The sequence below is a fragment of the Eschrichtius robustus genome, chromosome 13, assembly GCF_028021215.1.
Source record: "Eschrichtius robustus isolate mEscRob2 chromosome 13, mEscRob2.pri, whole genome shotgun sequence".
Lineage (NCBI taxonomy): Eukaryota > Metazoa > Chordata > Mammalia > Artiodactyla > Eschrichtiidae > Eschrichtius > Eschrichtius robustus.
The window spans coordinates 23,761,061-23,785,747 of NC_090836.1; the positions used below are offsets into that span (position 1 = coordinate 23,761,061).

The 24,687-nt window shown below is 44.6% G+C and overlaps 1 protein-coding gene across 1 annotated transcript; it reads left to right on the forward strand.

Moving 5' to 3' along the window:
* The first annotated feature begins 349 nt into the window (after nt 1–349).
* Nucleotides 350–20,774, forward strand: KLHL42 (kelch like family member 42). Its single transcript, XM_068560244.1, has 3 exons — nt 350–1,309; nt 10,843–11,036; nt 15,321–20,774. Exons 1-3 carry the CDS (start codon nt 438–440, stop codon nt 15,770–15,772), a joined length of 1,518 nt encoding a protein of 505 aa, XP_068416345.1. The 5' UTR covers nt 350–437; the 3' UTR covers nt 15,773–20,774.
* Nucleotides 20,775–24,687: the final 3,913 nt, after the last annotated feature.

The following is a 24,687-nucleotide window of genomic DNA, read 5'->3' on the forward strand; positions in this document are numbered from 1 at the left end:
CCCTCCCCGAAAGCCGGAGCCGGGCGGCGGGGGTCCTGCGGGCGGAAGTGAGAAGCCAGGCGTGGGAGGAGGCTGCCGGCTGGGGGCTGGGGGCTGGGATCCCCTCCCGGCCGACGGCCCGGGACGACCCGAGCGGGGAGCGATCGCCGTCCGGGCCTTTTTTGGCGCGGACGGAGGCCGGAGGGGCTGGGCCGCCGGTCCCGGGGGGCGAGGCCGAGCCGCCGCCCCCGGGACCGGGAGGAGTGGCCGCCTCGGCCCGGAGAGGCTGGGCGGGTGCGGGCGGGCGCGGGCCGCCCTGCGCCGCCGCCGCCTCCGCCTCCGCCGCCTCCTCCCGGCGCCGGCGCTCGGCGGCCGCCCCGGAACCTGGCGAGCGCTCGGGGGCGGGAGGCGGGCGCTCAGAGCTGGCGGGAGCCCCGGCCGCCCCCGGGCCCCCGGCCATGTCGGCCGAGGAGATGGTGCAGATCCGCCTGGAGGACCGCTGCTACCCGGTGAGCAAGAGGAAGCTCATCGAGCAGAGCGACTACTTCCGCGCCCTCTACCGCTCCGGCATGCGCGAGGCCCGGAGCCCGGAGGCCGGCGGCCCCGAGGTGCAGCAGCTGCGCGGCCTCAGCGCTCCGGGCCTGCGCCTGGTGCTGGACTTTATCAACGCCGGCGGCGCCCGCGAAGGCTGGCTCCTGGGCCGGCGCGGGGAGCCGGGCGGTGTCGGGGAGGGGGAGGAGGACATGGACGAGGTGAGCCTGCTGTCCGAGCTGGTGGAGGCGGCCTCGTTCCTGCAGGTCACGTCCCTGCTGCAGCTGCTGCTGTCCCAGGTGCGGCTCACCAACTGCCTGGAGCTGTACCGCCTGGCGCAGGTGTACGGGCTGCCCGACCTGCAGGAGGCCTGCCTGCGCTTCATGGCCGTCCACTTCCACGAGGTGCTGTGCAAGCCCCAGTTCCACCTCCTGGGCTCTTCTCCTCAAGCCCCCGGGGATGTCAGCCTGAAGCAGAGGCTGAGAGAGGCCCGGATGACCGGGACTCCTGTCCTCGTGGCACTGGGGGATTTCCTGGGGGGACCCCTGGCCCCTCACCCCTACCAAGGGGAGCCCCCGTCCATGCTCAGGTACGAGGAGATGACTGAGCGCTGGTTCCCGCTGGCCAACAACCTTCCTCCCGACCTGGTGAATGTCAGGGGGTACGGGTCCGCCATCCTGGACAACTACCTCTTCATCGTGGGCGGCTACAGGATCACCAGCCAGGAGATCTCCGCGGCGCATTCCTATAACCCCAGCACCAACGAGTGGCTCCAGGTGGCCTCCATGAACCAGAAGAGGTAAGCACCCAGCCGCTCTGCTGCTTTCCCACGCATCCACCTGTTCGGGACTCCGTTCCCGCGTGTTTACCGGGCAGTCACAGGAGGTTATGCTGAGGTGGGAATGACATCCTTGGGAGTGTTGCTGGCCTTGACTCTGGCAAAGTTCGCGACGAACTAAGAGGTTGCTAGGAAGCAGAGCCCCTAGTGAGGTCCGCTAGCTGAGTAGTTTCTTTGCAGGTATTGCGCCGTTAGACAAATTGCCTTTTTTTGGCGTCTCAGTGGAAAAAAAAGATGTCTGTGGTTTCCTAGAAGGATACTTTCAAAGAAAGCTTTCTTTAATTTTGCTTGTATTTTTACCTTTTTTTTGTTTTTTAGGAACTAATCCTGATTATAATGACACACGGGCAGTAACCTGTAACACTGACTTTGGAGGATCTTGTTGTTAATGACTTTGAAGCTTTCCGTACTGAGGCACCAGTCTATGATCGGAAAATAATCATTGGACTTGTGTTAATATTAGCTATACAGGATTACCTTTCTTACTTTTTATCCTCTCTTTTGCATATCACTTTTCTTCCCAGACAGTCTTCATTATGGACCCAAGACTTGAGCCTGGCATTGGTCACCTGCAGAATTAGAACATTACCATCCACCCCAGCCTTCTCCCTTCCCATCCTGCAAATCCCTCCCAACATGCACTTGGGTGACTTGAAGAAAGGAAGAGAAAAGGAGGAGATTGGGGGGAGGAGGAGGGAACAGAGCCAGGAAAAGTATTGGAAAAGAAGAGCAAAGAGCATAATAGGAAGAAGTGGTAGGGGAAGAAAAGATGGTAGGGCCCAAGATGGCCCAGAGCCATTCAGAAGTGGGAAGAAGAATCAATGTAACCCAAGAAAGGACAGGAATACCTTTTCTTCTTGTCCGCCTGTACCCATCTCAAGCCCCACCATGGTTCCTGCTCTGAAGTGTGGAACGAGGAGCTGGGGGACTCACAGCCAGGCAAAAAAAAAAACCCCACAAAACTCTTAACAGGAATAGGAAGGTCATTACACATATTTACTTGACTCAAGGTTCCCCCCCCAGCCTAAGGGGGGGAGGGTCCACTGGCGTTATTTCTACTATAATATAAAATTCAATTTGGAAAGTGTTTTTTTCTGATGATAAAAAATACATAGTTATCCTAGAAAACTGGGAAAATGTCAAAGAATGAAGAAGCAGAAAGACTGTCACTCCCACTCCCTCTGTTCTGGAGGTGATAACCGTCTACAGGTTGGCTTATTTTCTTCCAGCCCTTCTTTAGTGCATTATTTACACCATTAGGATGATGTATTCAAAATTTGATATCAGAGTGTTATTTTTAAACAGATTCCAAGAGCTTTAGTTGAAGCAACAAAGGAACATGCAGTGGTGATGGGCGGTGCTCAGATTAGGGGTACAAGACCCAGCAGGTTGTCACCTCTACACATGTGTCTCCTGCTGTACATTTGGTGCTCAACACGCCACCCCTAGCTCCACAACTCTAACACGGCACCTCATGGGATTCTCTTTTCTCCACAAATCCTTGGTAGTCCTTTCCCCCCGCCCTCAGGAATGCCCTTACTGTCCTCTTTAGGGAAAAAAAAAAATTATTTGAGTAATGCATGAATACATGCTTAGAAAAATTGTAAATGACATGAAAAACCATGGAGTAAAAAAATGTGTATCTGTAGACATGTTATATAAGTATATAAACATTTATATTTATACATTATAAAGGTATATTTATAAATATGGTGATAGTGGTTAACAGGGAAAAATGTATACATGTATATGTATGTACATGTTGGGGTGTCTATGCATCTTATACATATTTTTACTCTAAAATTGATTAGCTTATGCTGATTATTATGGCCCTTGATATTTCCACTCTGAGAGTTTTTTCTGTATCAGCAAATGTAGATCCACCTCACTCTTGTTAATGGCCGTGCAGTGTTCCAGCCTGTGGATGCACAGTACTGTAATGAGTTCTTCCCTTATTCATGAGCATTTAGGTTGTTTCCATTTGCCATTAATAAACAATGCCGTGTTGAACATCTTGGTATACGTGTGCCTAGCTTAGTAGGCATATGTGAGTTAGTTCTATATGGCAAATGCCCAGAATCCCTGGATAGGTGGGGCAAAGCATACGTGCATTTAAAATTTTGGTAGCTCCTGCCAAATTGCCCATCAAAGAATTGTTCTAGTTTCCTCTCCTGTCAACAGTGTTTGAGCTTGCCAGTTCCCTATACTCTTGCCAAGATAAGACATTATCATCATTTTTAAATTTTTACCAATCTAATGGGCAAAAACACTGGTGCGAATGTCTCTGCTTGGAAGAGAGATTGTTTGTTTCATATGTTTATTGGCCATTTGTATATCTTTTATAAATGGCCTTTGCCGGTTTTTTAAAAATTGGCTTATCTTTTTTGTATTCATTTTAGAAGTTCTCTTCATGTATATAGATGTTAGTCTCTTGTCTCGTAGGTAATATTGCACATGTTTTTCCCCTGCCTTTACTTTATCAGAAGGCTCAAAAGTGAAATGCCTTAAGTGACCAGGCGGTAAAGTCAGTGAGTAGAGGGTTGGGTGAGAGTTATGATGAACCAGAGAGCTACTGACCCACCGCAAGAGGGCTCCACCTCTTGGCCACAGCTGGTTACTTCCGCAAAGGCGTGAGGAATGGTGTTGCCAGACATCCAGATATCCTGATTTTTAAATGTTGGCAACTTACTCCATTTAAAAAGCAAACAAGTCAACAACAACACAAACCTTGTAGACAAAACAAAGTGTAGGCCACAACTGGCCTTGTGAGCCTCCAGTTTCGGACTTCAGGTTTATAGGGTATTCTAATAGGAAGAGATTTTAAATATTTTGTAGTCAGATTGGTCACGTGGGTCCTATGAGCTTTTTATTTTGCATAGGAAAGGCTTCTACAAGCCAAGACTAAATACTCATCTATCTCGTGCTCTATTACTTTTATAGTTTTGTCACTTTACCTTGACATCTGAATCCGCTTGGGATTTATTTTCATTTAAGGTACACTATAAGGTTATAACATGTTCTCTGAATGTTCCAATAGCCTTAATTTTTCACTGTGATTTGCTAAATCAATTATCCTATGCTAATTTTCCTGTTTTCAAATTGGTAGATTGGCCATTCCTCTACCAATGACACATTTTTAAATTTTTGTAGCTTGGGAATCTATTGTCTGGTAGAACAGACAGCCATTTGTTCTGTTTTGTTTTATTTTAATTCTCTTGGTTATTCTTCATACATTTTCTCCTTCAGATGTACTTTAAAATCACCTTGTCAAGTCCTGTTGGAATTTTGATTGGAATTACATTGTATCATAGGTTAATCTGGAGGAGGATTCACAGATTTCTGATACTTTGCAGCTGGAAAAATGGCTTGTTTTTCCATGTATTTATTTGGGTCTTTTGGTCCTTCAGAAAAGGTTTCTTTCATTAACTTTGCATGGTCTGTGTAATTTTTGTTAGAATTATTCTTAGGTATTTTCTAGTTATTATTGTTCTTTTTTTTCCCCTACGTTTTTTTTCATTATATTTTTTTAAATTGGGTTCCATATCGGAATTTGTACCCTTCTTTATCTCCTTCATACTTTGACTCAGATCTGACATGGTCTCAACCAGGAGTCCCTTCCTGAACCCTCAGTTGGGCCAAATGATCAAACTTCATGCTTTTCTAGCACACTCTTCACCTTGAATTGAAATCTTCTGTTTGTGTTTGTTTCTCTCCCTTCCAGTTGGGACCTATTGCTTATTCAGTGCTTGTGTATATTCACACTGCTAACATGGTGTCCAATAAATAATGGATGCTTAAAAATGCTTGGCTCTTTTGAATCGTGGACTATATTTTACATTATTGTAATAAAAGTGAACATGTATATATATATATATATATATATGTTTTGTTCTTTTAAAATGTAACATTACAGTGAATATTTTTATCTTGTAACAGTCATTATAGTTATTTAGAATAGCTGAAAAATAATAGTAACATTTAATTAAACATTTACTCTGTACTAGGTGCTGTTCCTACTGCTTTGCATGTATCCTCTCACTTATTCTTCACAAGGATTATATTAGTCAGGTTCCCATTTTACAGAGGCAGAGACTGAGGCACAGAAAGTAAATTGCTCAAGGTGTGTAAAAAGTAGAGTAACCGAAATGTAAATATCCGTTGACTAGATATAATCGTTTAGAGAGTTTATAAGTTTTGGCTTAATGACTGACAGTGACCATCTTCATGCAGACCTTTAACTTTTCCTTTTAAAAATGATTTTCTTCCAAGAAGTGGAGCACAGATATTTCATGCTACTGCATTGCTTTTCAGAATTTCATTGTGTGTGACTCAGCCTCACCTCAGCCTCTGTGCCAGCATTATTCTAGTCACTATTGAGTAAACAACAAAGATGATATGGCTCCTGCCCAGAAGGAGTTTATAGTTGAGTTTGGATGATGAGACAAATAAAAATGAAACCTAGAGTGGGATTATCCCTGGATAATGCGTCCAACACAGGTTCCGAAAACACTGGAGAAAACTTAGAACCTTGAGTACAAAGGGCACCTTTAGGCCTCTGGTTACACAGCGTTTCACATCTACCGCATTTCACTGCCTTTGCGGTATATCTGGATGGTTGACAAAGGGGTCAAAGGCAGAGCAGCCCGCTTTCCCCAGGGACTGAACAGTGCAGTGACCGAGAATCTTAAATAACAAGAGATAGGCAGGAACCCTGGGACTGGGAGATTTTATAAAGCCCTTTGCACCCTGGAGAAAATGGTGCAAAAACAAAAACAAACAAAAAACACAAAGAAACGTTTAATGCTGTGCTCACTACTTGAAAACGGCAGTGTGAGTACACAGCACTGTTGGAGAGGCTGCTTTGAAGTCCAAGTACACAACACTGCCCGGCGGTCTGAACGTGAATTTGATCTCAGGAGTTGTCAGGACATAACTTTTTATGTGTAAAGGCTTGTGTGCCCACAGAATTGCTTGCTTCCCTCCCTCACTTTAATTAGCAATAACTTGCAGGAACTGGTACTGTTGCAGCCATCAGTTCATTAATTTCTCTATTTCTAGAGTTATCTCTAGTATCTTCTGTTGCCTTGCACCCTTGCTCTGAAATCGGAGTCGGGTTGTGCCATCCTGTTCTGTGTGTGAACACAGCAACGTTGGGAGAGAAACCTAACAAACAAGTCTCCCGGCAGAGAAGGAACTACAGTTGTCAGGTTTGGCTGTCCCCTTTCCTCTGAGCCAAAGTTTAGTATTTTAGAGCATTTCTAGAGTCATGAAATCTGCGAGAGATTTTGTCCTCTGTGGTTAATTGCAGTGGAGCCCAAGGATAGCATGAAGTAAAGAAAACTATATGTCTATTCACCTCCCCCCCAGTATAATTTTGGCCAGCAGTTTAAACTGCTTTGTGCATTAGGTTTTCTCAGAGGTGGTAGGTAGTAGGGAGCAACCATGACTCTTTCTGTCTCCTAACCTTCCCTTCTCCCCTCCCTGGTCCCTAGGGGAGGGTAATGCTTGGGGGAAGTGGCAGAGGGGAAAGAGGAGACAAAAGGCCGTGATGGTCCACAGGCTGCACAGTCCTCCCCGGAGAGCTGGAGAAAGGGCTAGGGAAAGGAGCTTGCCTTTTATTCTAAGTTTTACCCTAATGGTAACAACTTTTCTAAGCAGCAAGTCCTAACAGTGGTTTACATTTCTTGAGCTCTCACTCAGGGCTGCATGTTGTGGTCACTACTTTAGATGTCCTCCCTGTGTCCTGCTCACAGCCTCTCTCTGAGGTGGGCATTATCATTGGCCCCATTTTCCCAAAGGGGAAACTGAGGCTCAGTGAGTTTCATTAACTTGCACATATCACAGGGCCTGCACTCTAAGCCGCTCAGACCCCGAATCATCCTGCCCTTCCGATGGTTATAATAGCTCTTGTTAGTCTTTGATACCTTTGTGCTGGTGGTTGGCTTGGTTCGTGTTACTCAGCTTTTAAGGATTTCAAAAGCTTTTTACTTCTTCTAAGTGAAGTAGAAATTAGAACGTCATCTCAGTTTTCTCACTTTCATTTCTATTTACTGTAAGTCAAGTATGTAGCTACAACAAATTGTTATTTGATTTAAAATTCTTCTTGCCTCCTGAATGGAGTGTGTCAGGGATCAATATTAAGAAAACACTGTAGGGAATTCCCTGGTGGCGCAGTGGTTAGGAATCTGCCTGCCAGTGCAGGGGACATGGGTTCGAGCCCTGGTCCAGGAAGATCCCACATGCCGCGGAGCAACTAAGCCCGTGTGCCACAACCACTGAGGCTGCGCTCTAGAGTTCATGAGCCACAACTACTGAGCCTGTGTGCCACAACTACTGAAGCCCGCACGCCTAAAGCCTGTGCTCCGCAGGAAGAGAAGCCACCGCAATGAGAAGAGTAGCCCCCGCTCACCGCAACTAGAGAAAGCCCGCGTGTAGTAACGAAGACCCAACGCAGCCAAAAATAAATACATAAATTTATAGAAAAAAAAAAAAAAAGAAAACACTGTAGAGGTGATACTTTTTAAAAATAAGTGATAGCTTGGATTCATACCTTTACCCTTCAGACTGTGAAGAGTGGAAAAGTTATTTTCAGAAAATGGGAAAAGGCAAGAATTTATGGAAACGAGAGCACTTTGTACAGAAGTCCAGCACTTTGTCCATTACAGCCAGTGACTATTGCAGTTGACAAATGAGAAACCCATCCTCCTGAGGTTAAGAAACGTAGACGGTGACATGCAGGCAAGCATTCCCTCTAGTGACCTCTTTCTGCAAGTTACCCTTTTCAACTTTTACAACGTGCTTTTCTTTTCCCTACTGAGACTCAGATCAACTGAGATTTAATGACTTGTTCAAGCTCACAGAGCTGTTGAGTAGGGGAGCTGAGACTTCCCTGTACAAGCCTGGGTTCATAATCCTTGGCAGTCTGCCTCTTCATCAAGTGGCCTGTTTTGGGGAGGCAATTGCATCATAAAACAAATTCAATATTGGAAAAGTGTTTCTCTTTTCAAGTGAATTTGAGCATGTTGGGGTCTGGAGAGACAGAGTTGTTTACTTTTAACTGCCTGTTCGTTCAGCCTCAGAAAGAAGCCCCTTACATATTGCTTAGAACAAATGATTATGCTGGAGGAATATCAAAAACTGTTTTGATCTTACACAATTTACTATCTGTGTACCTTTGGGAAGCAACCACAGATTGTGGGCTGGTAAAATTTTAAGCTTTATTTCCTTCGGATCCCAAATTTGCACACACGGAGAGGGCATCATGGTCAGATTTTAAGGACCATTGGCAGCAGGAAAGGTAAGCAACATGAACCAAGGACCCCCCAGTAACTGCCACCCCGGTGAAGTCTATTGGCTTGAAAAACTGAGTGGCTGGCTGAGTTTAGTGGACAATATGAGGTTCTTGATGAAGAGTACTCTATTTACTGTCTGATTTGAAAAACAAAAATAAGCTAAAACTCATTTTTAATGTAAACATTACAGGGACCTTTGAAAAAAAAGCTTAATTTTTTAGTAGGTGACTAACATATGTTCTAGATCATAATGCACCATTGTTTATTAAACATCTGTCAGGGGATCAGGCATGGCTACTTGTTCACTGCTGCTTTTTAATCTACCCTCTTACATGCTTTTTCCATTTGGAGCCTCTATCCCCCATTCTTTCTTAGGATGTTGTTACTTTTGAAGAACTCATTGTGTTGGCATTAGATGAGGCCTCTCAATTCACCGGGTCTAGCTTCTTTATTTCAAACACTAGAAAACTGAGAGACGGTATCTTTTCTCTGTGTAGTACTTTCTGATAAGCTGTGTGGTGTAGTTGTCTCGACCACCCTGTGATGGGTATGGTCCCCACGCTAGAGACAAAGGTCAGATAGCTGGTTATCAGCAGAGCGGGTCTAGAAGCAGGTCTCCTGCTTTGTGCTGCTGCTCGTATTATTGTAAACTTGAGATGGTTGCACGTGTCACAGTCGGCTGACCCAGCACTTCCAAATGCTTATCCTTCCTGGCCTTCAAGGAGTCCATTAATCTTTATGTACTACATTGAAAGAAATTAATTTTTTTCTTTTCAATTCAGAAGTCATGAGGCTTTTATTTAGTATCTGAAGCCGATAAGCAGAGTTTAATTGTATTACTGAATATGGGCCTTAAAACCAATGCATTTCTCTTTTTAAAATTATTTACTCTTGTTGTAGGTGATCATTTGTTGATAGAGGTATTTGTTGAGTTAACATGTGTGAATACCCTAAGAACGTCTGATCAAAATATTTTTAACTAGTTCAGTGCTTACCTCCCCCTACCTATACGTTGTGAAGCAATATAGAAGATGCCCTTATATCGAGGAGGATGGGTGAGTGATGTGCTTAGGTGAACTCATGGTAGAGGGGTGTCTGGACCACCCTGTAGCAAACAGCCTTTGCATGTGCCTGTCTGTGTAAGCAGCACTGGTGTGTACCTAGGAGGAAGCCCACCCACTGGGAATAGAGAGAGGCGAGGGAATGGGGTGGGTACTTGCTCCCATTCCTGAAAGAGGTATTGAGTTTATTTTATTTATTATTTATTTACTATTGAAGTATAGTTGATTTACAATGTTGTGGGGTTTTTTTCTATTTTCTATTGAAGTATATTTTTAAATTTATTTTTATTGAAGTATAGAGGTATTGCGTTTAGCGTATACAAAGTGGTTCTTGGTCTAAGCAAAGCAAGATTAGTCCTTGTTATATTGAATTGCTTATCTTCAATAGCTAAAGTTTGGAGAATGCACCGAACTTGTGGATTCTTGGGGATAAGAGTGAAATTTGAGATGCCGTTCAGTCATTCCTTTGTCCCCAGGCAGAATAGCACCCAAATTGGAGAGCTCATTTCCTTCGGATATCCAGCAGATTCCTCACGCTGCTTTAGCAGATCATGCCATTGTCTTACTTCTTTTTTCTTGTTTATATTGTCTTAATTTTTTGCTTTCAAAAGCTGTACATTTTATTTTTGGCTGCGCCGTGCAGCTTGCGGGATCTTAGTTCCCCAATCAGGTATCAAACCCGTGCCCACTCCATTGGAAGTGCGGAGTCTTAACCACTGGACTGGGAAAGTCCCTTTTGTCTTACTTCTTTTTTTAAATTATCATTTATTTATTTATTTATTTTACTTTTTTGTCTGCGGGTCTTAGTTGCGGCACACGGACTCTTCGTTGTGACGCGTGGGCTTCTCTCTAGTTGTGGCGTGTGGGTTTTCTCTCTAGTTGTGGTGCGCGGGTTCCAGGGCGCGTGGGCTCTGTAGTTCGTGGCATGCGGGCTCTCTCGTTGAGATGTGTGAACTCAGTAGTTGTGGCGCGTGGGTTTAGTTGCCCCGAGGCACGTGGGATCTTAGTTCCCTGACCAGGGATCGAACCTGCGTCCCCTGCATTGTAAGGTGGATTCTTTACCACTGGACCACCAGGGAAGTCCCTGTCTTCTGAATGATCAGAAGAACTGACTTTGTGGGCCTTTGTGTCTCTCTTTCAGGTCTAACTTCAAACTCGTGGCTGTTAATTCAAAACTCTATGCCATTGGTGGGCAGGCCGTTTCTAACGTTGAATGTTACAGCCCTGAGCAGGATGCCTGGAATTTTGTGGCACCCTTACCAAACCCTCTGGCTGAGTTTTCTGCGTGTGAGTGCAAGGGGAGAATTTATGTCATTGGAGGATATACTACGAGAGGTAAGTAAAGGGGCCTAGTAAGTGGTCCTCCTACACGTGAGCTTTGGCAGCCTGGGAAAGGGCAGGAGGGGCTGGAGGAAACCCTCTAGTGTGATTTTATGTATTACATAGTATATATTTACATATCTGGAAAAAAGAGCATCCTGTATGACAGGGGCAGTTTGGACAGGAGGGGCCTTTGATGCCTTTGTGTGAGCATGAAAATTGAAAGGGGGAGGGGGAGCTGTGAACAAAATGTATTTTCTTCCTGCTTTGGAAACCCTACCTTGTGGTCAGCCATCCTGTGACTTGGCCGGGTAACTCCCATCCTTCTCCCAAATGCACACTGAATCTGCCCCGTCCAACACTATGGAATTTAGTGCCACAGCATTCTTGCAGATCTTTGTTTTCACTTTCTCCCTTGTGTTTGGGCACAAGCATATCAGATACAGATTCCAGAAATTCAGCTCCAGGCGGTTGTTCCCATATCATAGAAGGAGCAAGTACATAAAGAGAATTCTTTCCTGACCAGTGATGGGAGGGGGTTGTGCTGTGTATTAAACCGTACATATGTGTTTTTCACTTTTTTGGGTGGGCATTTTATAGTTAATGATGTGGAAATAAAAAGTTTCTCCAGAGGTTTTATACTGCTGGTCTTGGTAGGAAGCATCTCACAGCTTGGCTTTCTGTTACTTGGTTTTCTGTTATTAACAGTAAGAAAGGCAATGGTGGACCACCAAGAAGAGGTGTGTCTTTCCTGTTATCTCCTTCCTTCCCTTAAAGCAGTTGTTTCCAAGTTATCTCATGGCCAAGGCAGGTTATTTCTTCTTTTGGTCTGTCTGACTGTATAATGCCCAGAACTTTTAGAAAAGGCATAACTGGACTCTTAGCCACATTGAAGTAGTAGAGTTACCATTATATTTGACATAGTGAAATAACCTGTCACCCCTGTATGGTGTGATATGGGCAGGACAGAGCTCTCCAGCCCTGGCTGATAACAGGCGTGCTGCTGATGGCCCCAGGAAGCTGCATGTGACCATTTATAACTTTGCAAAGAACAGAAATCCACGTAATAATAATATGAAGTAGGTGCCAAAAATTATTTTCAACATAACCAGATGTGTCTTGTTTTGGGGATATATGTTTGAGGAAGAAGTTAAATGTAAGGTATTTTATGAGCATCTGATTTACTTTTTTTTTTTTTTGGTGACAGCAAAAGATTTTGATGAACACTTCTTAGAGTACCTCTAAACAGTTGATTGGTGGGGAGGGTGGTAGGCGGTGTTTTAGTTTCCTGTGGCTGACTTAACAAATGACCACAAACTTGGTGGCCTAAAGCAACAGAAATGTATTCTCTCACAGTTCTGGAGACCAGGAGTCTGAAGTCAAGGTGTCAGGAGGACCACGCTCCCCCTGAAGGCTCTAGGGCAGAAACCTTCCTTGCCTCTTCCCAGCTCTGATGGTGCCAGGTGTTCCTTGGCTAGAGGCTGCATGATTCCAATCCCTGCCTCTGTCTCCTCTGTGTGTATCCATGTCTTCCTCTTCTGTCTCTTATAAAGACACACACCTCATTGGATTTAGAGCCCAGCTGGGTAATCCAGGATGACCTCGTCTTGAGACTCTTAACTAAATTACATCCGCAAAGACCCTTTTTCCAAAAAAAGTCACATTCAAAGGTTCTGGGGGTTAGAAGATGAACATATGTTTCAAGGGGTCACCGTTCAGCTTTCTACAGGTGGTATGTTTATTTATGCATTTAAGAAGAGGCGGTGAAATGGGAAGAGAACAGTGAGGGTTTTTCTTTTTCACTCTAAGTTTTCATTACTTGTCCTAGTGACTCTCCACTGATGATAAGATAATTGCCAGCTTTTCCTTTACGGATAATTGAAAGAAAATGAGACCTAGCAGTCATTTCTTTCACCTTCAACATTGGTGTTCAGGTTACAGTGGCCAACTTTATAGACTTAACTAAACCATAGACCCGGGAGAATTCCTGTGCATGCATATGTACCTCTATGTGTATCTGTGTGCCTTCTCTCCTAGGAAAGTAAATACAGTTATTTGCTTTTGCACATTTCTAAGAATTCTGATTCCTCCCTAGATTTTGTGACACAGGATGCGCCCTGTGGGCTGACCCAGTGCACACATATCCCTTGGCTTCTCTTCTAACCTGGAGCTGGCAAGCACAGACAGGCAGCACTGTGACCTGAAGACGGTGCAGCTGGTAGATTTCCTTGTGTTTCCATGACCCTGGCTGAGCAAACGTTCCTTAGATTTGACCTGGAAAACCCTTGCTTGTGTGTTTTCTAGTTTCACAAGCCACTACTAATGTGCCTCCTTCACTTGGGCCACACACTGTGATTCCTGTCCCGGCTTCCCCGAGCCAAATCCCCACGATGGGATGGTTAGGTGATGCGGATGGATGACTGTTTGTGTAAGGACTGAAAACGAGTTTTCTACAATGGGAGGGCAGGACAGTTCCTCGTCCTCTGAAGCCCCCCTCCTCCTCTGCTTGGGCTCTTCCCAGCACTTCCTAATAGTTCCTTGTCTTTAAAACAAGAAGAGTCATAATTGTCATGAAAAAAAAAAAAATTCAGGACTTAAAGTTGGCTTCGTAGCCTGCCGACTTCTTACGTTAGGTGAGGCTTTTAAAATTTAGTAAGGAATAGTTTGTGATTTTTATGATAGCTGTTTGATTATTTTAATTCTTTGGCCGGCACTGAAGAAATGAAATTCGATAGAAAGTAGTAGTAACCACTAAAGGGAAGAAAGGTGATTTGTTAAATGTCAGAATCAACTCTAAATGTAAAAGCAGAAAGATCATTCCGCCAACTCAAATGACCTCATCATGGTCTGAGCCCTTGTTGGGTGAGGAGAGAAAACATTTACAGAAGACCTGGAAGGACCTTCAGACCTGGACCTGAGAAATAAATACATTGAAGCTTTGCTAGAATAAGTCCTTTATTCGTGGGGTGGGGAGCCAGGTTACTAAGGAGCACTAGTTGGATAGATCAGTAACCAAACTCCCTAGGGCTGACTCCTAGGATGAGCCCTATCACAATCGCTACAAAGAAAAGAAAGAGCGGGAGGTCATAGTGTTGGTGGAAAACAGAAGCTGTAACAATTCTGACATTTCTGCAGGCTCCGGACGGTGCACACACAGGATCTGGACTCCTTTCCCTTCCCTCTGTGCCCTCTTAGGAGACACTTGACTTGGTAGCAGAGAGCACAGTGGAGCTCTAATTACTGCCCACTGTGGGTGGGTCCTTCTGTCTCAGGAGGAAGTACTCCTTCTAGCTTCTGCATCCATCAAAAGGCTGTGAGCTTTAGTTGGACATCAGTTCCCAGGCTGGGCTGTCTCTTACACTGATTTTGTTGTTTAAAAAACAACAGCAAACAGAAAGTTCATTATTTTGGCTAATTCAGAGCATTTTTAATATTTTTTTCTGAGTCTAAAATATTCCATTTATTCTTTCCTTGAGGAGAAAAGGGGGGAAAATAAAGAACAATTAAAAAAAAAAGAAAAATGAAACTAGATATTTTAAATTTCACAAGCATTTTTCAGAAGGAGAGTAGGCAATATTTCCTTGAAAAAGCTATTCAAAATGATGTCAGGGTAGTCTTTCATCTACCCTCCAATTTTATCCACACAATAATTAACCATCTCTTGTGAAACGGGGGTGGGGAAGGGGGAACGGCCTTTGCCAGTGTGTCTCTGGTGTTACAGTTGGGAAACAGAATTGCCAATGATTCTGTGGCTTGAAGGCCAGAGGTGAGATTTTCTTGCATCTCTCCTGACTTGCAGCTCTGCGTCCTTTCCTTTAGACAGCTCCAGAGATCCTGCTCGGCTCGCTTGGCTTGTTTTGTAGAACCTGTTGTCAAGGATAGATCCTCTTGGGGCTCTGCCCTTCGTCTGCGTTAAGCAGGCAGTCATTCTGTAGATACTGATGAGGGTTCCGAGGCTCGGATTCTTTGTACGCTGGCCTGGTGGTTCTCAAAGGCGCAAGGGTCCCAGGGAGGAGGGGGTCCTCCGTCACAGCGGCTCATCTCCCTGGCCTGGCCTGACCGACTCTGACCGCCTCCCAGGCAGGGGACGTACCTGAACGACAGGCCAGTGGGGATGATTCTGCACGGATCTCCTCCCAGCCATTTCGAAAACTATTTCCCCGACCTCGACTTTCCTGAAATAGTTTTGCCTCTGTGTTAGCCAATCACCCAGGTGGAGGTAGGCGTGTGTGTCCAGTCCAGGCAGCCGGCCTTGCTCCCGGTCGCTGTGTCATCATGCGGCTTCTTCCTGCCTTTCAGACCGGAACCTGAACATCTTGCAGTACTGCCCCTCCGCTGACACCTGGACGCTCTTTGAAACGTGCGACGTCCACATCCGCAAGCAGCAGATGGTGTCCGTGGAGGAGACCATCTACATCGTGGGGGGCTGTCTCCACGAGCTGGGGCCCACCCGGAGGGGCAGCCAGAGCGAGGATATGCTCACCGTGCAGTCCTACAACACTGTCACCCGCCAGTGGCTCTACCTCAAGGAGAACACGTCCAAGTCGGGCCTCAACTTGACGTGCGCGCTTCACAATGACGGCATCTACATCATGAGCAGAGACGTGACCCTGTCCACCAGCTTGGAACACCGAGTCTTCCTCAAGTACAACATCTTTTCGGATAGCTGGGAAGCCTTTAGGCGTTTCCCAGCCTTCGGACACAACTTGCTGGTCTCCTCACTTTATCTGCCCAATAAAGCAGAGACATGACTGAATTGACTTCATATTTAAAAGAAACCTGGTTCAAGACCAAAAAACAAAAAAACAATGTCCAATTTCGAGAGAGACTGATTTTTAAAGGGAAAATGTGGGTTTTAGGTCGTTTATACAAAAGCTGTAAATACGCTTACTTGAACTAATTACTTGAAAACTTGTGGAAAAAAGAGACCAACTTTATTATTTTTTTAATTATTGATTTTTAAGTTATGGGAGCAAATCCATGATGATGTTTTCATACAGGTGTGATACCCTTGGGCCAATGACTGAAACTGATCCTCAAAAAGAAGATTCATTGTGCCTGCTTTGGTCAAAGGGCCAAAGTCAATCATTGGCATGAATGGTAAAGATGATTTTAAAATCAGTTTTATTTAGGTCACTTGAAATATCACTGATACCTTAAGTGAGAGATTATTTTTTTGGTTATTAATTTACTTGACAAACATATTAACACTGTCTTTCTCCCCCGGTCACACCCGCATGTATTACAGTGTGTTTAAAATAGGTTCTATGTTCGTATATTTTATTTGCACACGACTTTCCAGGAAACTTACACCAGTGGAACCCAGCACCCAGTCCTCGCCAAAACCTGCATAAAAACATTCTCAGCTGTTTTTCCAGTCTTTTTTTACAGTTATGAATGCTGAGTAAATAGGAAGGTATAACCTCTTATTTCATTTATGTAGCAGATTGCAGATTTATGTGGTCAGATAGGTAGTATTGCTAGGCGTTCTGTATTTCTTAAAAGAGAGGATATATTGTTTCATTCTGTTCTTTTAAAAGGACAGATCTCTATGTTTTTAAAATCGAGTCTTAAATTTAAGTGGGAAGGGAAGGAAGCACCGAATAAGGGGAAAAAAATGCCTTTGAGAGTTACTTTTATTGACTGTATTTGACTTAGTTCTTTTTTTAAAGTTTGAAACAGTAACTTTATATTTCGGTCAGGCACCTTTCTAATTTAATCTCGGCTTTTTAATTCATGCTTTGCTTTTGTGGGGTAAGGTGAGGGTGGCTTTGAAACGTTTGTGCTGGAGAGAGGGGAAGAAGCCCCTACAGAGATGGAATGGCATCTGGTAGGATTTCTGGAATCCGGTAAGGTGCTCTGCTTGCCTTGGTTGTTAAATCAAGTGGAACCCAGCTCAAGGAGTTGTTTGCAGGAAGTCAGTTAACAAATGAATACAATCTTCTGCCAGTCACAGATCAGCATTTCTTTAAAAATATACAGGCATATCTCGGAGATAGTTCAGTTCCAGACCACTGCAATAAAGCAAATAAAGCAAGTTGCAAGAATTTTTGGGTTTCCCAGCATGTATAACGGTTATATTTACACTATACTGTAGTCTGTTAAGTGTGCAATAGTACTATATCTAGGAAAACAATGTACATACCTTACTTTAAAAATGCTCTATTGCTAAAAAATGCCAACCCTTATACCTGACAAGGTGGGGTTGCCACAAATCTTCAATTTGTAAAAAACGCATTATCTTCGAAGTGCAATCAAGTGAAGCACAATGAAACAAGATATGCCTGTATACACGCATGTAAAGAAATTTTATTTTCATTGAAAAACACTTTCTGAGATTCTCCTATTTTCTGTGATGGAATAAGTTTAAACTGTGAGCTGGACCCTATCTTTCTGTCCTAACATTCCAGTTTCAGCATGCCTCGCTTTAAGAAACTCCCGTAGAAAAAGAAAAACTGTTGCAGCAAATTCATGCACTCAGCACACGTGCTGAGCGCCTCTAGTATGCATTCACCATGCAGCTGTCACAGAGGAGGCAGTAACCTTGACAGGCTTCAGTTTACCCAAGGAGTCGCCACAGGGTTTCCGGGCAGCTGTGGCCACCTTTACATATATTATGGTATATTTAAAATTAGGGTCTACTTGTAAAAATTCTAGTTGCATAACTTTTCAGGAATACTTCTGTTAGGTAAAATGAGGTGTCTTTATTGCGGACCTGGAGACAGATGTTTGCATCTTGTCACCAGATCTTATCAGCACTCTCCTTACAACACTATTTAAGGGTTCCTAAGCCATATCCATTTGTTCTCAAATACTTAGCCTTTTTTTTCTTTTTAAAAAAACCAACAACTCTGAACTGAAATCTTCCTGGAAATGGTACTTTAATATTAGATTTATATTAATTTATATTCATTATAGAATTGAATTTCCAGTGACCAAGAATTTCATTACATATATTTAAAAATCTAATTTATTTTAGCTAGCATTAACTTTTGTTACTATAGATCTTAACGTCTTTAAGGCTTAAACGTATATATTCATAAGATTCTAGCCAGTTGAATTAATTCTGGACAAACAATTGGAGATTAGCTCGTAAATACCCACATTGTAAAAAATACAGTATTATTCCTGCCAACCAGTTCTCTTCCTCATTACATTCTTTGGGTCCATTTTCCAAATGCTGACAATTAGATGCTTGGACCAAGTGAAGGCATACTCTGATCCACAAAGCTCTTTTTATAAACCAGGTTTGATGTGTGTGTGTATGTGCATCTGTGTGTGTGTGTGTGTGTGTGTGTGTGTTTGCATTTGCACGCATCTGGCATATTAAGCTCTCTCTAAGATACGCAGACTCCTAACAAGACTGTTCCTTGGGGCTGCCAGTGGTACTTAGGCAAAGTGGAAAGTGCAGTAGGACAGATCTGTGGATTTGGGACATTATCCTTCCTGCTGTACACATCAGCTATGTTGGCATTTTGAGGGTAATTTTAATTTAGCCCTGTTCTCTCACTGGTGCCAATGTTATACTAAAGGCTGTACCTGTGATGAAGGCAATGTTGCTTTGAAAGTCTCCCTTTGTTTCCTCTCTTTCTCTATACGTGTTCTCCTTCTTTTCAGAGATGCTTCTGAGGGGTGCTGACCTCTCTGTGGGGAGGGGAGTTACTGGGACGACCCCTGTGGTGGCCACCCTGCCAGAAGCGGCCTATTTCACTGAGAATGGTCTGAATGGCAGAATGAGTCCTGAGTGTGAATTGTTAGAGGAAGGTTGTTGGTTCTTCCTGTCATTCTTTCTGGCTTTCTCTTCTGCACCCTTAGTTTCAGAGGCCTCTCCCTTTGTTTTTCTGATGAATGTGTAGGAGTTGACTATTTCAACCGTATTTGTTAAATCTTAACAATGAAGTACTGAGAAGGTTATGGATACTAGTAAGAAGCAAGTAGATGTAGATTAAGCATGAATACCAAAGAGAATTTCACTCTGCCATTTTTTTTGAACCCAAATCCCAAGTAATTCCAAATGCCTTAGATATCAATTAAAGTTGTACTGAGATGGGCAAAGCTCTTTCTCTACAGAGAGAGTAAGCAAGTAAATGCCTGTTCTCTTTCAATAAACCATTACTGAGCAGTGTGGATGCCGTGTTTTCAGATTTCCAGGTAAATTCATGACTCTCCCTGTTTGGCTGCACAGGTAAGTCAGGTGGAAAGGCTTTGGCCTTCCTGGTCGACCAACATTTGATAAGCAGTGGCTTAATGCAGAGCACTCGAGAGACAGCATAGCAACAGAAAGGGAATATGGGTGAGTTGTTGGATGCCTTTCTCCTGTACCAGGGGTGGGAATACAGAACGTCTGTGCCACCATTCTTTCCTGGAGGCATTGTGAATGAGCGGCACTCCTCTCCTCCCGGACAGGAATTGGTCTTAAAATCTGTGTCATTAATGCTTCCAGGCATCCACTGCCAGTCTATCAGAGTGAGATGAAGTCTATTTGTCATCCCTGCCTTAGGCAGAGGAGTGAATGAATTACGTGAGTAGACACCACCCAAAATGGCTTTGAAAGCAGTGAGCTGATTCAGCTCAGTTCCCTGGTTCCCAGAAATATGTATTAAATATCTATCATGTGCAAGAAAGTGCTAAGAAGTGGGGATACAGACGTAAGTAAGCCACTATCCCTGGCCTTGAAGAGCTTACAGCCTTGTGAAAATGTTTGCCGTGACGGTCGTAACTAGACTTGTTCGTCTGGAAGATGCCCACTTTTGTCAAGCGCACTGGGGCTCCTTGGCCTTCCTGCCTCTTCAGTCCTGGTTCCAATCTGTCCCCTACTTTATGGTTGACTAGCAATCATCATGAACCAGCTTTTCTCTAGATTTGAACATCACGTCCTATGGTTTCTGTTTTTCACAGTATGCTCTTTTCTCACTACTTTCCGTAGTCTTCTCTGTACTTCATTTTTCAGAAAAGAATGATATGAGATCTGCTTTATGAAAAATACTTACAAGGCTCCACAGCTTATGGAGCTGAGAGCTCAGCAGCTTGATCCCAGGAAAAGGAGGAGCGAAGCCAGGGAAGCAGGTATTGGGAGAGAAGCAAGCTGTTCACGTGTGCGTTTGTACCTATGCCTTTAACACACTTCCATAAAAAGTATTAATAAAGAAATGGACATTGAGACACTAGTCCTGACTGAAAGTCAGTTGATTTTTTGCCTTTGTGATAACTGTCAAAGGGTATGTTTCATTCACATGAGAGTATTTATTTTTCATTTTCTGGTGTTAACTTAGGAACACGATACAAAATACACACCAATTGACACAGGCTGACTTCTGCACTTGACGTAACCATTTTTATCCATTCCTGTAGGAGACAGATTAAATGTAAAAGACGGTCAATTTTGAGTTGCAAAGGGTGCTGAAATGACCTTGATAGAGTTGGCTGGTGCTTTGTCAAATGGGTGTCGTAGTCTCTTACTAGTAAAGAGAAAGAAAATGTCATTTGCATTCTTGTGTCATTTTTCTAAAAAAATACTTAATGGGGGCTCTTTAGATGTCTCTGCAATGTTTTCATATCTAGTGGTCATTTTAGGCAAAATGATAATCCGTAGAATGAATAGTTATGTTTTGTTATGACTGATTGTTTGTTAAAAAGGTTGTACTGAGTCTTCAATTTCAAGTGTGGCTTAAAATGTGAACACATCACATGATTCATTTCAGTACAATGATGCCTATGAAGCACTTATTCAAACAGCACTCCTTTGTGTTTAGAACTACAGAAGAAAATCTCTTCAAATAAAATAGTTCTGAATCAGTGTATGTTGTCCTTTAAGTATGCGCTGTGGACTCAGGGCTGGGAGGAGGCAGACCATGCGTGAGACAGGTCCCTGCCGTGGGAGCGCCTGATTGCCTGGAAGGCCAGATGGACACGTGAGCCAGTTAGAGAGGTGGCATTTGGGCTGGAGGAGGAGTCACGTGGGGCGTCTCACGAGAGCTGCTAGTGTTGGGAGAAGAGGGATCGGGGAGGAGGGTCTCTGAGTCCTTATAATTTTGAATTAAAGAACAAAGTCTAAATCTCACAGTTTAGCAGCTGTGGCCCTCCACAATCTATGTTTTCTACCATTTCCCACTGTTGTAAGCGCCCCTCACTCCAGGAAAACTGAAACACACAACTCCTGTTCTATTCTGTTAGTTATGACACTCACTGTCTGCGAGGCTGAGAGAGGTTGGGGGTCAGTGTCACAAAATGGGGTTCAGGGACTTCCCTGGTGGCGCAGCGGTTAAGAATCCACCTGCCAACGCAGGGGACACGGGTTCGAGCCTCGGTCCGGGAAGATCCCACATGCCGCGGCGCAACGAAGCCCGTGCGCCACAACTACTGAGCCTGCGCTCGAGAGTCCGTGAGCCACAACTACTGAGCCCGCGTGCCGCAACTACTGAAGCCCACGCACCTAGAGCCCCTGCTCTGCAACAAGAGAAGCCACTGCAATGAGAAGCCCGTGCACCACAACGAAGAGTAGCCCCCGCTCGCCGCAACTAGAGAAAGCCCGCGTGCCGCAACTAGAGAAAGCCCGTGTGCAGCAACGAAGACCCAACGCAGCCAATAAATAATACATAAATAAATAAATTTATAAAAACAAAACAAAACAGAAAACAAAATGGGGTTCAGTTACTAGATGATGGCCCACGGATGTCCATCTTCTTCTTCATTTTTTTTTTGTGGCTGCACCCCACGGCTAGCGGGATCTTAGTTCCCTGACCAGGGATTGAACCCAGGACCCCTGTAGTGGAAACGCAGAGTGCTAACCACTGGACCACCAGGGAAGTCGCCCATGTCCATCTTCTATCCTTTGATTGCCCTGCCTGTGGGAACACGTGTGCACGCACATGCCCTTCTTATACATACAATTTTAAGAATGACCCAACTTAAACTACTACTACTACCCCATTAAAAATCAAAGACACACTCGTCTTTTCCCCAAGGGAAACAATCAAAAATCAGATCCAGCTACTGTATCCAAAGGTGACATCACAGCTCACTGAGTCCCAAGTCCAGGGTTGTCAGGGATTATCCATCCCTCCGAAGCCCATGGGTGACCACCCATTTCTGGCAGTCTGTAAACTAATGAAGAACTTAACTATTTCGTACACACCCCACACTAACAGAGCACTTACTCTGTGCCAGGAAATCTAGGCATTTTTCTATTTAACTTATTTAATCCTCACAGCAATCCCATGTGGTAAATATGAATATTACCGCCCTTTACAGTTGAGGAAACTGAGGCACTGCAGGTCACAAATTGCCATTTGGGAAAAGGCAGAAGGCAAAATGGCATGCAACAGTCACTTGTCCGAATGGCATACATTTTCCTGCAGGTAGCGGCTGGCAAGGGCCCTGGTGGTGGAGTGGGTTTCTGGGCAATCTGGGAGCCCATGATTCTGCTCTGCAGCAGGGTGTTCAATGGCCATGCGTGAATGGGTGTGCCCAGGTGGCGGCCACGTTCCTGTTGGCAGGGTTATGGGAGCTGTGGGGAGGAAGCCTGAGACCCGCTATAGGCACTGTGGAATCCCAGGCCCCTGTCTGCAGGCCATAACATTTCCTTGGCAACAAAACCCTTTAAAAACCCAATTGGATGCTGGTACATCTGATCTCTGGCAACTCTGTGGGCCAGTGGCCCAGAGCTAATGGAGCCCAGCTCCTTGAACTTGGAGCCCACCTTTGTGATTTCTGTCTCCACCCTTCACCCTCAGCTTGATGGCTCCAATCTCTTCCTCAGCTTTGGGACAACCTGAGGCAGTAGGGTTCTGCCCTTGCACACTACATCCCAGGGAATGCTGCTTTAGTAGAAATGGTTGCCTCTATGTGGCAGGAGGGGTTTGGGGATACAATTCCCACCTTATTTCTTTGCCTCCTCCAAGAACCCAGTCTGACTGTTTTGTTCATGCACCTTTGGTTGAAACAGACTCTGGCTCTTGCAGTTCTGCAAGGCACATATTGTGTGACCCTCTGTGGCTGCCTGGCTGCAGGCAGGAGGGCTAAGAGCATGGGCTACAGAGCAAGACTGGCTGAGTTTGCTTCCCAGTCCTGCCACTTTCTAGCTGTATAGCCTTGGTCAGGTTACTGCATCTCCCTGGACCTCAGTTGCTTTATCTGTAAAGAAGGGTAACAGCAGTATCCACTCGATGGGTTTATTGTGGAAATTGAATAAGGAAATCCATTACTCAAAAACAGCTTATACCAAAGAAGTAGGGGAGGAAATCCACATCCACACTTATTTGGAAGATGTGCTGGAATGAAGGGAACTGGAGTAAAAGAGACCACCCTGTGTTTCCCGGGATTGTTGGTGCCATTGCTGAGTGAGGGTTCAGGTAGGGACACCAAGGTGTCCTGCAACAGAGTAGCCAGTGCCCCTGGTACAAATTCCTGTTGTGGAGAGGAGATGCTAGCTATCACCTCTGGGCTGGAGGTAAATGGCCAGCCTCTGCGCCGGGGCAGATTCACGCACGGTGATTCTGTGCCGCTAAAACCTAAAGAAAAGGCATGTTTGTGTCTTTTCCCAGCTCTGTTTTCCAAGAGGTGAATAGGTGTTTTCTAGTAGTGCTGATGTTTATTTGTTCTGAAGTCTTTTCTGCTCTGTTGTGGGTCTTGAAAATCACCAATCTTCAAAAGCAGCTTTGTAAAGTGGCATTTCGATGTCACATACTCGTGGCTTGTTGCATGGCTTCAGAATGTTTCCCATCATGGTGCCTGCCCAGGGGTCTCTGTCAAGCACAGTGATTGCTTCTCTGACACAATCACCCTCCTGTTTCCTTCTGAGCTTTGTAGTTATTCAAGCTCTACTGTGTAAGTAGTGGGGTCAATCTTACTAAGAGGAGGCTGGATGAAACGGCAGCTCCTGTGAATGCTGTGTAGAGTAAACCCTGGGCCCATACACTCTCCTGCTTGGAGATGGACACGTCAATATAGACAAAATTCCAAGTGAAGAACATTTCAATGTTGAGAGAGAACTAGAGAAAATTACCGTAGGACTAGGTGTATTTGCATGGGACAGAAACCCTAAAGTAACATACCTTAAATACAAGAGAAGTTAATTTTCTCTGATGAAACAGAAGCCTGGAGGCAGGCAGCGTGGAGCTGGTACAGCCCATGGTGTGCTGGGCTGGCTTGTTCCAGCTCGTGAGAACCAGTTGTTAACATCTCTTCCCAACTCTATGTTCACTGATGTCACATTGGTAACTCAAAATTGGCCATGGTGGAGTAGTCACGTCACAGAAATTGGCAAACGCTACAAGTCAGGGTTTTGCTTTCCAAAGAGCCTGTTGTTTAACATTTAACAGCACACCTCTGGGTATAGCTCTCTACAGAATTAGGGACCCAGGCTTTTTCTATCCTACCGCTCCATCATCCTTGTACGTGGTTCCCATTCTTATGGTCATTCATGTCCACAATTGCTGAAAAAGTTCCAGACATTGAATTACATATTCCAGATGGCAAGAAGGAATCCAAAAACAAGGGGACAAATATTGGGCACCAGCAGTATCTTGAGGACGTTTCTGGAAAGCTGCTAAACAACATTTCTTTGGCCTGCACTAGGGACATGGCTGTACCTAACTGTAAGGGAGCCTGGGAGATGTAGTCTGTATTTGGGGATCCATCTGTCAAGCTAAAAGGTAGGGGTCTGTGG